General features: G+C 39.4%; 1 protein-coding gene across 2 annotated transcripts in view; it reads left to right on the forward strand.

The window, feature by feature from the left end:
• The window catches only part of EPRS1 (glutamyl-prolyl-tRNA synthetase 1), a 68,985-nt gene that overhangs the window by 34,274 nt on the left and 20,316 nt on the right, over positions 1-14,395 (forward strand). For both annotated transcript variants that reach the window (XM_032422145.1, XM_032422146.1), the window contains 3 exons: positions 34-146; positions 1,093-1,210; positions 6,982-7,338. In XM_032422145.1, the coding sequence (XP_032278036.1) occupies positions 34-146; positions 1,093-1,210; positions 6,982-7,338 (588 nt within the window). The remainder of the gene's footprint in view (positions 1-33; positions 147-1,092; positions 1,211-6,981; positions 7,339-14,395) is intronic.

Here is a 14,395-nt window from a genome sequence, read left to right on the forward strand (position 1 = left end):
ACAGGTGTATTTTGGTCTTTATCATCTTTACAGCATGAAGAGCTAATGCTGGGGGATCCCTGCCTTAAGGATTTGAAAAAAGGAGACATTATACAACTCCAGAGAAGAGGATTCTTTATATGTGATCAGCCGTATGAACCTGTTAGGTAAGTAAATGTCATTGAGCATTTAAATGAAAATGCTTAACATTCTTACAGTAAGTAAGATTTAAAAATCACATTTCTACCAAAATTCTGTACCTGATAATTCTCTATTCAGTTTGATATTTGCCTTTTATATTTAATATTTCAAACTTTATAGTAACAAGCAATAACTTTGAAACAGCATAATAACAAATTATTCATTTCTAAAATTAAACTGTCTTATAATTCATCCTCATGTAATCCAAGTAAAAGAAAAAAATTTCAGTATGTCTTTGGGTGAAAATTATTACTATTACCTTCTTCTTTATAGCGTATTTTCATTAGATTGTATTGTAGAATATAAATAATGCAGCAGGTACATTTAGAGGAAAATAGTAAATTGTATCTCAATAAAGCTATTATTTAAAAATGTTGAAGTGATATATAGGATCCTATTGTTACTAAATTCTTCTCTTTTTGTTTTCACTTGAGCTTTTACTACAAAATTTGAAGAAATCATTTGCTCATGAATAGTCTCAGGGGCAGTGGATTTTGCTAATTACTGTACTTTTTAGAATTGGGAAATTCTTATGTTTTATAGAAATTCTTCTGTTTATAAGCAGATTCGGTGTGGTATGGAGATGCATTTGCTTTCAGTCACAAACGAGCACCCACTAGTGCCATTTCTGGTAGCAGGCAGAGTAGCTGCACTTTTGTCCTGGAGTTAGCGTGTTTTTATCTATAAAAGTTCTTAAACTGTAAGGTTATAATTAGTACTGAGAATTTTTATTTATCCATTGTTTTTAAACTACTCTGAAGAGCTTCTGATTTGAATAATAAGAGAATGGACTGTTTATACTTTGAGAAGCATTAATGTGGTGCCATTGAATTAATCTAGGAATTCAGTTTTAATTACTGCCACATAATTTTGTTCAAATGAACTTTTTTTGGCCCTCTGTTTTCTCTTTAGCCCATATAGCTGCAAAGAAGCCCCATGTGTTTTGATATACGTTCCTGATGGACATACAAAGGAAATGCCAACATCTGGGTCAAGGGAAAAGACCAAGGTAGAAACAACAAAAAATGAGGTAAACATTGACTTTCATGGATATGTCTCTAATCAACCATCTTTTTACACCAGGATTTGGAATCTTTCTTTACAAGTGGTTGTCTGTCTTAACTGTTGACATTGAAGAGGACAGTGGCTCTTAGTTTGGGGGTTTTGTTGTAGTCTTGTCCTTTCCTCTTAAGTTTTCAGAATACCTTGCAGAACAAGATTTTTTAGATTTATTATATGAAAAAGTGAGAAAGAGTAGTTTAATTTAGAATGATTTCCCCCCACCACCACCAATATTGCTGCAGTAGATGCTTTTCTTTTTACATACTTTTTTAATTTTTAAAGTACTCTCTACAACCAGGGTCAGGCTCAAACTCACAACCCTGAGATCAGGAGTCAACACACTCCACTGACTGAGCCAGCCAGGCACCCCAAATCCTTTCTTTTTTTTTTTTTAAGATTTTATTTATTTGACAGAGACACAGTGAGAGAGGGAACATAAGCAGGGGGAGTGGGAGAGGGAGAAGCAGGCTTCCCGCCAGAGCAGGGAGCCCGATGTGGGGCTCGATGCCAGGACCCTGGGATCATGACCTGAGCCAAAGGCAGACGCTTAATGACTGAGCCACCCAGGCACCCCCCCCCCCCCATTTTCTTTTTGATATCCTATCTGCTTTAGTCAGGAGCATCGTGTAGAGCTGAAGAGTACATTGAGCACCACCTATTGTTAGCTACTTACTTTATATGTGGAAAAAGAACAGGAGAAATCCCTTGCCCAAGATAACAAAAGTTATTTTTTTTTTTTTTAAGATTTTATTTATTTATTTGACAGAGAGAGACAGCCAGAGAGGGAACACAAGCAGGGGGAGTGGGAGAGGGAGAAGTAGGGTTCCCACTGAGCAGGGAGCCCGATGCGGGGCTCGATCCCAGGACCCTGGGATCATGGCCTGAGCCACCTAGGCGCCCCACAAAAGTTGTTATTGACAGAGTCAGGACAGTGACCTGGCTTTCTGGTTCCCTGACTATACTTTTCTGTCAAACTCCAGTGCCTCTGAGAGAAGAGGTTCAGAAAGGAGAGCAAGGATAGGAACTGCTAGGATGTGGGTGAGAGGAAATTGTGTCACTTCCTGCCTTTTTCTATTCCTTTCCTCTTGTGGATGATGCTTAATCTCTATGCTTAAGAATGAGTTCGGAATCTGCCCAGCAGTCAGGGTTGGGAGGGACATTCCAGATGGAGACACCGCTTCCCTAGGAGACAGGGTGTGGATTTGAGAGCTGGCGACATGGTTAGAGAATGAGGGGGTCTATAGTGTAGGCGAAGGTCTTCAGTCTTCCTCAGTTCACACAGTACGCTTGGTTTCTTGCTAATTTCTTCATGGCACCCGTGGGCTAACTGAAATTCCTAACAGTTCTCTTTGTTAAGTAGTTAAGTTAGATAAATGTTCATATGCCAGGAGTCATTTGAAGAAATAATACACATAAGTTGAAAGAAAAGAAAAATTTTATTCTTAAAAGATTGTGTTCTTAAATTTAAGTATTTTAATTTTTATTTCATTCTTAAAGTGATATACTAATGAAAAGAAAAAAATAATACCAGGGCACCTGGGTGGCTCAGTCGGTTAAGCATCTGCCTCCGGCTCAGGTCATGATCCCCCCTCGGATTGAACCCTGTGTCAGGCTCCCTGCTCAATGGCTTCTCCCTCTCCCTCGGCCTGCTACTCCCCTAGCTTGTGTACTCTCTCTCTCTCTGTCTCTCTCAAATGAATAAATAAAATCTTAAAAAAGAAAAAAGAATATTTCTTTCTTGAATCTTGGACTCAGATCGGATACTACCCTACTAATTTCCTGTTCCATAGTGATTTTCCTATAGTATTTGATTTCAGCACAGCAGCTGTAGAAATTGTAGTTTTGCAAAGATAGGACATCATTGAAAGGAATGTAACATACTCTAATGTTCAGATTGAACCATCTTGAGTAGTACATGCAGTGTTTGGCAACCCTATGAATTTCCTGTGGCCCCCTCGGGCACCTTGATGCATAGTTTGGGATCTATAGATGTTGGGTCGGCATTGACGATTTGGCAACAGTGTAGAAGATATTTTGGCAGGTGGATTGGAAGTAGGATTAGAAGATGTGATAAGTGGTCAGGGAGCCAGAGGATGAGAGCAGGGAAGATATAAAGTAGGACATGAATTCAGGAAGTAGAATCAGTAAGACAGTAAGTCCTAATTTTGTGTGGTTGAATGGGTAAATAAATGATAAATCACTTGAGCTAGGGAAGACAGAAGCACATCATATTAGGTATGAATTTGGAACTGTTTATAGTGGGAATGTCATGACTTGAGCTTTTAATTTACACAAATTAAATACTGTGTGATCTCAGCCAGTCAGCTCAGTCGGTTAAGCATCTGCCTTTGGCTCAGGTCATGATCCCAGGGTCCCAGGATCGAGCCCTGCATCAGGCTCCCTGCCAGTGGGGAGCCTGCTTCTCCCTCTCCCTCTACCCACTGCTCCCCTTGCTTGTATGCTCTCTTTCTCTGTCAAATAAATAAATAAAATCTTTAAAAATAAATAAATAGGGCAGTTTTATAAAATTTATAAAATTTATAAAAATTTATAAATAGGGCTTAATGTTATGGTGAACGATGTTTTTAAAGCACCACCTGCACTCAAGGAAGCCACTCTTTTTTTTTTTTTAGATTTTATTTATTTGAGAAAGAGAGGGAGAGAGCACAAGCGCGGGTGAGGGAGAAGCAGACTCCCCGCTGAGCAGAGAGCCTGACATGGGGCTTGATCCCTGAACCCTGGTATCATGACCTGAGCCGAAAGCAGACGCTTAACGACTGAGCCACCAGGTGCCCCAAGGAAGGCACTTCTAAAACTTTTTAGTTTCAAGACCCTATACATGCTTAAAAATGATTGAGGACCCTTTTTATGTGGGTTATATTTATGAGTATTTGCTATACTAAAAGTTAAAATTGACAAGTTTTTCAAAGAATTTATTCATTTTATTTTATTTACTTACTTTTTGAGCGAGAGAGAATGAGAATGGGGGTACTCAAGGTGGAGAGGTCTGAGAGAGAGAATCTTAACACACGATGTGGGAAATGTGGCTACCCAGGCCTTCATTGGTCCCACTTACCACCAGTACCTCACACCTTCCACGTATCCTGTAAAGAAGTTAGGGTAATGCTGTAAGTTTTTGTTTTTTGTGTTGTTTTTTTTTTTTTCAAATTTTTATTTAAATCCTAGTTAGTTAACATATAGTGTAATACTGGTTTCAGAAGTTTGTGTATTCTTAAGAAACTTTATGTCCTACAAAGTGGCAATACTAAAAATAACAGGGCTGGTTTATTAGAAAAAATAGGGTTGGTGCAGAACACTAAGAACCTGTATATCTCCTGTAGTTTCAGTCAAGTGGTGGCTGGTTGGCAGTCATCGAAGGCTCTGTTGGCCTGGGCGTCCACAGTGGCTCACTCACATGGGTGGCAGTTGATGCCAGCTGTTGGCTAGGAAGGGGGAAATGTCTCACAAAGCAGCTTCAAGTGACCTCTTTAGCGTGGTAGTGTCAGGGTAGTGAGACTTTGTATATGACAGCCCAGGGCTCCAGAAGTGAGTGTCCAGTAGACATGATCGAAGCAGCATTGCCTTTTCTGTTCTAACCTTGAAAATCTCACGTAGTGTCATTTCTGCCATGCTTGTGGTCCAGGCACTCATAAGCTGGCCCAGGTTCAAGGGGAGGGGCTGGCCCCCCTCTTAATGCAGGGAGTGTCCAAGTTTGTGGATGGGTTTTGGAACCTGCACAGATCCTTATGGAAGTTTAAGTACAGTTGACTGGCATTGGTATGCAGCACTCAGGCAGCCTTAGGCCTTAGGGCTAGTGCTCTCTCCTTGGGTATGTGGGTCTTTGAGGGTGTTTGCCTCTAACAGAGAGCAGTGTCATCACAATTAAAGTCTGACTCAGCGTGGATCCTGCCTCATCCTTTTTTTTTTTCCTTTCTTGTTTTTAAAGCCCAGGAGGATAGCTCTTTGAAAGTCCTCTATCTGCACTTGCACCTTCATTAGATGGCTTAGTGTTATGGTGAACGATGTTTTTAAAGCACCACCTGCACTCAAGGAAGCCACTCTTTTTTTTTTTTTAGATTTTATTTATTTGAGAAAGAGAGGGAGAGAGCACAAGCGCGGGTGAGGGAGAAGCAGACTCCCCGCTGAGCAGAGAGCCTGACATGGGGCTTGATCCCTGAACCCTGGTATCATGACCTGAGCCGAAGGCAGACGCTTAACGACTGAGCCACCAGGTGCCCCAAGGAAGGCACTTCTAAAGCTTTCTCTTAACTGTGAGAAAGCTTTTTCCTGTATGCTTCTTTGACATCAAACATTAATATTCTGGGAGAAATCACTACAAGGTGGTGTGATTTTTCAGTGTTACCCTAATACCTTTAATACTGTTTCCCTGTTTACCAGGCATGAATGAGTCAGTTCAGGTTATCAAAAGTAAGTGTAACAGAACAGAATGTATATATTTTTGATACAGAATGGCTCCATTTACTGTATTCTTGCTTTACCATATATATTATGCATTTATATGTGCATATTAACATTTATGGTTGTATATTTTAAAGGAGTAATTTTGAGTATATGTGGGTTGTTTTTTTTTAAGATTTTATATACCTGTTTTTTAATAATCTCTACACTCAATATGGGGCTTGAACTCACAACCCTGAGATTAAGAGTCACATGTTCTACCAACTGAGCCAGCCAGGCACCCCAAACATATGTGGTTTTTGACTTACATGTTGATTTTAGAACCTGACCCTCATGGAAAATGCAACTCTGATGTAGCTTGCAGTGCTCCTTAGCTAATCAGGTAAAGATGTCTGAAAAGACCATTCAGAATGCTGGGCCTGGGATCAGGACAGAGTTCCAGAGTAGAGATGAAACATTTTGGAGTTAATACACATGACTCATGAATATGGATTAAGTGGAAGCCATTAAAGAAAAAAGTCATGGGGAAGGTATGATCGTGAGCTGGGTTTTAAATTTAGAAGGGTGTCAGTAGGGTGGAAAGCTTTCTAGGCAGAAGGAAAGCATGACATTAAGAATAAAAAATAGCATAGTTATTCACTACCCAAAGATCATTTTAGTGAACATATCTCTAGGTTTATTGCATATACTTACATATAATCATATGCCTGGAAATATATAATTTTATACAAAAATGGAATCGTTCCATAGTAATGAGTTAAAATTGTATCTCAGTATTTCTTGGAGGACTTGCTTGTCATCAATCTAGATATCTTTTAAAAAAAATTAATAATTCCTGAAACTTATTGATATTCACTTTTTCTCAGCCTTTGTAACTAAAAGCTTTAAGCAGATTTATTACCTTTTATTTTCCCATCACACTGATGGGTTCAAAACAGTCACTTTTCTTTTATAGTTAAAACCAGAAACAGCTTATGTAACTAATTCAAGGTCACACAGCTAGTATGTGGTGGAACAATGATTTATTCTCAGATCTTTTGGATATGTCATAATTTCTTTAATCCCCTAATGGTAAGGATTTAGGTGATTTTCAGTTTTTTACTATAATAAAAATGCTTCAGTGCATATCCATGTACCTCTACCTTTGTTTACTTCTGTCATTTTCATTAGGATAAATTTTTAGGAATGAGATTATTTACTTTTTAAGGGATTAAAACTTAATTTTATAGCATGAAATGTTATATGACAATTCGATATAATTTTGTGAGAGGACATTTAACATGAATTAATTATTTCACTTTTGGTTTTCTTCCTTTGTAGCCGACTACTCCTTTTAAGGAAAGACCAGGTCCTTCTTCGGATAATACTTGTGCTCCATCTGAGGATTCCTTGGTCCTTTACAACAGAGTGGCTGCTCAAGGGGATGTGGTTCGTGAATTAAAAGCCAAGAAAGCGGCAAAGGAAGATATAGATGCAGCTGTAAAACAGCTTTTGGCTTTGAAAGCTGAATATAAGGAGAAAACTGGCCAGGAATATAAACCTGGAAATCCTCCTGCAGTGGTACAGAATGTTTCTTCTGTGTCATCAGCAAGTATTGTGGAAAGTAGATCTCTCTATGATGAAGTTGCTGCACAAGGGGAGGTGGTTCGTAAACTGAAAGCTGAAAAAGCCCCCAAGGTCAGTATGCTGGAACCAGTCAAGACAACACTGTGAGGAAGCTCGTGAATTCAGATGGTTTAGGGTCGCTGTAGTCTCATCTTTTAAGACATATTGTTTATAGACTGCTTGAATATTTTGGCAGACCAGTCCACACTTACTGATACCTGCTATGTGCCAAGCTCTGGAAATATTAACAAGAGGCAGCTCACCATCTAGTATGGGGGAGGGTATCAGGGAGGAAATTCACTGTAATCCACGTGCTATGACTGTAATCCTGTGTGATATGTGAATTGTTCTCAAAAGCATCTGTGGTTGTAAGTGGCAGGGAAGGAAGAAACTATTCGTAAAGGATATTTAAAATAGTCCTGAGGTAGAGGAAGCCCTTTATGCGTGAACAAAGTTCAGAGAAGGTGCTCTTTAAGTAGTAGATTCATGCTTCTCGGCCTTCATTGTACATCAGAATTACTAGAGAGCTTGCTAAAACACAGATTGTAGGGTTCCACCTCTTGAACTTCTGCTTCAGTAAGTCTGGAGTATGGAGAGAGTGTGCATTTGTAGAAAGTTGTCCAGGAGAAGCTGGTGCTGCTGGCCTGGGGCCGGGTATGGAAGACATGCACCAGCAGAGGCAGAGAGGTATGAAGGTTCGAGGAATATTCAGGGAATAATGGGGCGTCAAGACGTTTTTGACCAGTGACCATTTCCAGTTCTTCATAGGGGTACCCTCAAGTGATACGAACTTTGACTAAAGTATACATTTTATTTTTGTTTTAATTATATCTTTATGCAAAACATTTAGCCAAGTGAGTGGTAGCATGGAGTGTGGAACAGGATTGTTTGTTGGAAGAGACAAAAGGAAAGGCATCTATGATAGAGAAAGGTCATATATTTTTAATTTTAAAGATTTTATTTATTTATTTTAGAGAAAGAGCACGAATGGTGGGACAGAGGCGGGGAGGAGGGAGAGGGGCAAGCAGATTCCCGCTGAGCTCGGAGCCTGGTGTGGGGCTCAGTCTCGCTACCCTGAGATCATGACCTGAGCTGGAACCAAGAGTCAGATGCTTCACCAACCGAGCCACCCAGGCTCTCTGAGAAAGGTCATATTTAATAATCAAGATATGCAGTTCTATTCAAACAGTAGTGTAGTTCTAAAACATGACCAAATGGGTAGTGCTATAACTAGATATAATTCAGTCCCTCATAAGCTTCCAAAAATTACAGATTCTGGACTGTGACATGAACACAAAGGTATAGTGAACCCTTGGACTTGACTTCTGTGACTAGAGGAGATTTGTTCTTGTCAGGGGATCTATTATCCCATCATCAGCATCCTGGGCTTTGGTTGGAGAAGAATGGAGTAAGAGGTTACAATTTCCTCATCTCATTAACAAGTTGCTAGGCATCTGACTGGGAACCGTGCCCCTAAGATTGATTCTTTCATGGACGTTTGACCTCTGCTGAAGAGGGAAAATGCTTTGGGGAGATCTTGGGGTTTTGTTCCAGAAGTTAATATTTTTCTCTCCATTGTGAAGTGCGGAAAAATCTTTTCTCTTTAGTGAGCCTATTGGAAGTCCTGCAGAGCTATGATGATCTTCAAATAGCTCTGCTTCTAGGAATAAAGCCTGTAGCCTAGGATGTAAATCCTTGATATTTCCTGCCCTTCGGCGAGCTTAAGAGTATTTTTCACTCTGGAGATCAGACACAAGCTATGGACCCCTTTCTAGATGTAATTTGAGGGGAAGGGCTATGGTCTTTAAATTCCTTCATTCTGAGTAGAGTACGTTGAGATTCTGTGCTGAGTCTTGGTCAGGACATCATGTGTGGGGTAGTAACAGCTGCAACCAGCTACGCCTCCCATCTCACTGGGTCAGTGGATTATATCCTACTTCCTGGGATAGCATGGTCAAGCTTATGAAAAGTCAGCCTGTGGGTTAAAAAACCCCTAAATTTCTTTGGTAATTAGGCAGCTACTTTTATTAGGTACTTTCTGATAATGATAAATGTGATACTGAAATGAATCTGACTTTGATTTAACCTACATTTACTGAATGCTTACAGTGTACCGTATCTGTGTTTCAAAATATTGCTTACATTTTTTTCTTCTCTGAATGCTAAGAGTAGTAAATAGTGCTCTCTCCTGATCTAGAGAATCAACCCAGTTACTAGGAACAGAAGTATTTTTTAGACTACATCTGGCACCGTGTACTGTACACAGTTACTATTTTCACATTTAATCCTCACAAAAGCCATGTTCAGTAATGTTCAAATAATTCTTTTTTTAAGATTTTATTTATTTGAGAGCACAGAGGAAGAGTGAGAGGGAGAAGCAGACTCCCCACTGAGCAGAGAGCCCGATGTGGGGTTCGATCCCAAGACCCTGAGATCATGACCCGAGCTGAAGGCAGACACTTAACCGACTGAGCCACCCAGGCACCCAATACTTCTTTTTTTATTTGTTGGTTTTAGTAACCAGTGAGAAACCGTGAATAGGAAAGTAATTTCCTGAAGTTTAGAAAACCTAGATTCCAATTTTGCAGTCAGATCCCCAAGTTATTTCTCATTAGAGGTGATGGTAGTGGGGCATTGCATTATGAGCACCAGAGGATTATGGTTTTAACTAGTTTATTAATTTATTAAGCAAGTCTGTGCTTCTTTTTTTTAAAGATTTTATTTATTTATTTGACAGAGACAGAGACAGCGACAGCAGGAACACAAGCGGGGGGAGTGGGAGAGGGAGAAGCAGGCTTCCCGCTGAGCAGGGAACCTGATGTGGGATTCGATCCCAGGACCCTGGGATCATGACCTGAGCCGAAGGCAGCCACTTAACGACTGAGCCACCCAGGCACCCAAGTCTATGCTTATTTTACATTAATAATTTATCTAAGCCTCTTAACCATTTCCTACAAAAGTAGTTCTTCTGTTAAGTCATGTTCAGTTGTAAAGAAGGTGATCAGCTGAGAATTTGTAGTTACAGGCTTCGATTAGAATTCTTCCTTCTCTATTTGTCCATTCTTCTGTCCTTCTCCCCACCTCCCTCCTGCTTCAGGATCAGATAGTAATTCTTCTGTGTAAGAACTTCTAAGCATATAAAGGCAGAGTATAAGCAAAGGTGGGCAAGAGTGAAAACTTGGAAGTCTACCTTCAGTTCCTCCTTCAAGTCCACCTTCTGCTCCTCTTTCCTTTTTCTCTTGCTCAGTAGGTTGTTACAAAACAGTGGATCAGGCATATATAGTTGTGAGTTGCATATCTGAGAATGCACCAAAGGTAAATAATTCTGAATGCTGAGTTACTTTAAAAATTGAAGTCACTTTTCAGATTTGAAATATTAACTTTCAAAGTTCGAAAGTTATAGTTTCAAAAAATAAAACTTTGATTTTGAACACATTTCTCTGATTTGAAATCTAAATGAATGCAGTTTAAACATGGAATTTTAGTATTGTTTTCTTGAAATATGGGAGTCAGAAAATGGTAAATTAAGGGCTTTATGAAATACAACACTTTAAATTCTGGGACCGGGTTTGGCAAACTATGGCCTGCCCGTGTTTTGTAAGTGAAATTTATTGGGCTACAATTGTACTTTGTAGTTTACATATTGTCTAAGGCTCTTTTCGTGCTGTAGCTGCAGAGTCGAGTAGTTAGACTCACAAAGCCTACAATATTTTTTATGTGGCCCTGGCCCTTTATTGGAAAAGTCAGATGACCCATCCCCTAGAGGACAGAGATTTGAGGACTGCTATAGAACTGACTTTTTTAATTGAAGTAATAAATGGCAGCAAAATCAAATGATTATTATGTTAAATAGAAACAATAATTCACAGTTGTTTCGTCTTGTCATTAGCAGCTTCTTTTTGTCAGATTCCATCTGGGTGGCTGGGTGCTGGTCATCTTCTCCAGTTGTAACATTTGATTCATGGCACCTTGTATTTTATGCACCCACTAATTCAACTTAAATATTCTGCCCATCTTTGCCCTTTTATATTTTACACCAGTGTTTTTGGTTTTGAAAATCAAATCACAGCTTATCAGGAGAGGAAACACATCGTTATACCCCTTTGGTAAACAGGCTGTTCTAGAAAACCACTGTCCCTCACCCCCACCTCAAATAGCCTTAATTCTAAGGCCAAAAAATAAAGATTGCAGGGGGGAGAAAATCAGAAGAAACAAACCCATCCTTTCCCTTGACAGATTTTGAGCTTCCTATTTGGAATTTGTGTGTAATGGGTTTCTGCTATATCTGTATTTGGTGTTTAATACAAGCTTGCCTTTGCATTAAACAGGTATAAATCCATCCATCTTGTGAGACAGGACATTTCACAAGACTGACTACAGCTTAGGGATCCTCTAGGAAAATCTGAGGAGTTGGGCTAATTGATTTGTGTCAGAGAAAAGTAGCGGATACATTGTGATTTAGGTAAATGAACCCTGAGCCGAACTGAGAAACAGCAGAGCAGGTGTTCCCAACCCAGATTGACTCCAGAGTCGGGGCCCTCTGTTCTGTTGGATTGACTCCTGGGATTGGGGTTCAATAATTGGGCTGTTCCGTACAGGATTAGACATTTAAGCTAAATACAGATTCTAATCAGTTGACTTAAAAAAAAAAAAGCCAAACACCTTGCTTTGAAAACCTGTGAACTTTTAGTTCACTCAGTCTCCTAGCAGACTTTTTTATATGATAAAAGCTTCATTACTCCCCCTCCCCAACCTGGGAGAATTCCCTCTTTGGATTACTATTCATCTCCCACCCCCACCGAGTGAGAATCTGCATGGGGAGTGGTTATCGCTCATGTGTGCAGGTGTCCTTCTCTGGGATAGGTTAAAAAAGGAGCAAAAGGTGGGAGAACATCTATAGAGTTGGAAAAAATAGATGAAATCGGAAAAAAGTGTATTTTTAAAAAGCTCTCTTCACTGATAATTGAGGTGCTCAAGCCTTTCTGTTCTTACATTTAAAATGGTAATGTTTAGGTTTTTCTTCTTTAAGTTCTTTCCTTTCCCACGGAGAAATGTCTCCATCTAGTGGCTGCTGTCTAAATAGCTGTTGGGCGCGCAGTCTCATTCTAAGTGTAACCCGGTGAGTCCTCACCCATCTTTGGTCTGATTCTCAGGTCATGTGCACTTCCTCAAATTCCCATCTTAAATTCTCACGGAAGTGTTTTTTTTGTAGGCTGTTTCCTTTCTCATTCATCTGCATCAACAATTATTTATTGAAATCTTTTCATGTTTGTATTGGCGTATGTTAGGTAAGTTTAAAACAGTTTTGTCCATTAAGAGCTTAAGATTTATTGGTACCTGCTTTGTAGGCTTCTGTTGTTTAATCTTATATCGAGTAGTACCATCCAGTTTTTCTTTGTAAATGCCTTTTATTCCAGAAAACTAGAGTATTAAAAGAGATTATTTTTTCCTCATTCCACAAGACGTCGTTAAGTAAGAATCAAAGACCTCTTTTGAAAGTGCAGTTTTCATAGCATGTTAGCAGGAGTAGATCACAGACTCTAGAATAAACCCTAGATTAAATCCTGGCTCTACTACCACTTACTGTGTAACTTTGGGTAAGGTACTTAGTCTTATTTCTAAGCTTTACTTCTTTAAAATGAGTCAGGGTTGTTTTGGAAAATAAAATGATCCACATAAAGCACTGAGCATAGTGTCCAGCACAGAGTAAATAAATAGGCCATAAAATAATAGAGATAGTTTTTTGTATTGATAATGCTGATTCTAATTCAAGAATCTTCAGATACCTTCTAAATCATCAGAGAAGACTGCATAGAGAACAGTATTATTTCACTGTTTTGAAAAATAACCTGAATAGATTACTTAGTTATCCACAGTGTTCCATTTCTCAGTTGGAGGGGAACTATAAGTGTATATAATTCTACTCTGTTTTAGAATATGATTTAGTAGTGAAGTGATTTGTCCATCTTAATTTTCTTCTTTATAATATGTTGAATTGTAATCTTGCCAAACAAGGTTTTTTCCTTTGTGAAGTATGTGCCACCTGACTTCAGACTCTGGTCAACACTTGCTTATAGTGTAAAATGGAACTCCTTTCAAAGGCCTCTTTTTGTAGAAATGGTTGCAGGAAAGTCCCTTAACTTTTTTCCCATTTTCTTTCTGTTAGCTGATGGAAGTTTCTTTCTCCTTGATTCTTGTAGGTCTGATTAATTGTGTCTTATTTGTTAGGATTAGGTAGATTCTGTTGTGAAAATGCTTTTAATTCTAAAGACAGTGTAAACAAGAGACAGGTCAGGGCTACAAATAAGGCAAGCTACCTGCTTGTTTTTGTGTGATTTCTCCTCTTACATTTACTCCTGTGTGGTACTGGTGTGACAGCCTGCACTTCAGTAGGCAGCAAAACATTGTATCATAAAGTAGCTGACAGGGAAATGTCACTTGTTGACTCATCGGTGTAAGTTCTTTGAAGGTATACCAATGCTTCCTGCACTCCTTTGACCCCCACTGTAGTATTCTTCCTGGCTTCTCTTGGGTTGCTCTTAGCTGTTTGGAGTGCTGTTATAATGTAGCAGTGAAACTTGGAAACTAGGGTAATTTGGAGGCACTCTCTCTCTCTCTGATTGATGGGATGGCTTTTCAGTGGCATATTTGTCTGTGCTTAGATAGTACTACCATTCGGGTAAAGCGTCCAACTTGGGTCCTTTGCCTGTGTTGTTGCCCTTCTCTGCTAGAATCATAAGCGTCTCAGTTGGGCTGAGTATTTCATTCTTTTTCATTACGATTACATTGAAGTATCAGAGGATGATGTATATACGTTAATGTCTAATTAAAACCTCAACGTACCTGGGCGCCTGGGTAGCTCAGTTGGTTAAGCAAGTGTCTGACTCTTGGTTTCAGCTCAGGTCAGGATCTCAGGATCATGAGGTTGAGCTCTGTGTTGGGCTCCGCACTGAGTGGGGATCTGCTTCTCTACCTCCCTCTCTCCCTCTGCCCCTCCCCCTGCTTGCTTTCTCTCTAAAATAAATAAATCTTTAAAAAAAACCTCAATATATCTTCTCATTTTACTGTAAATTTTTTTTTAAAGATTTTATTTATTTATTTGACAGAGAAGGCACAAGTGGGGGAGCAG

This window comes from Phoca vitulina, unplaced genomic scaffold, assembly GCF_004348235.1.
Source record: "Phoca vitulina isolate PV1807 unplaced genomic scaffold, GSC_HSeal_1.0 scaffold26, whole genome shotgun sequence".
In the NCBI taxonomy this organism is placed as follows: Eukaryota; Metazoa; Chordata; class Mammalia; order Carnivora; family Phocidae; genus Phoca; species Phoca vitulina.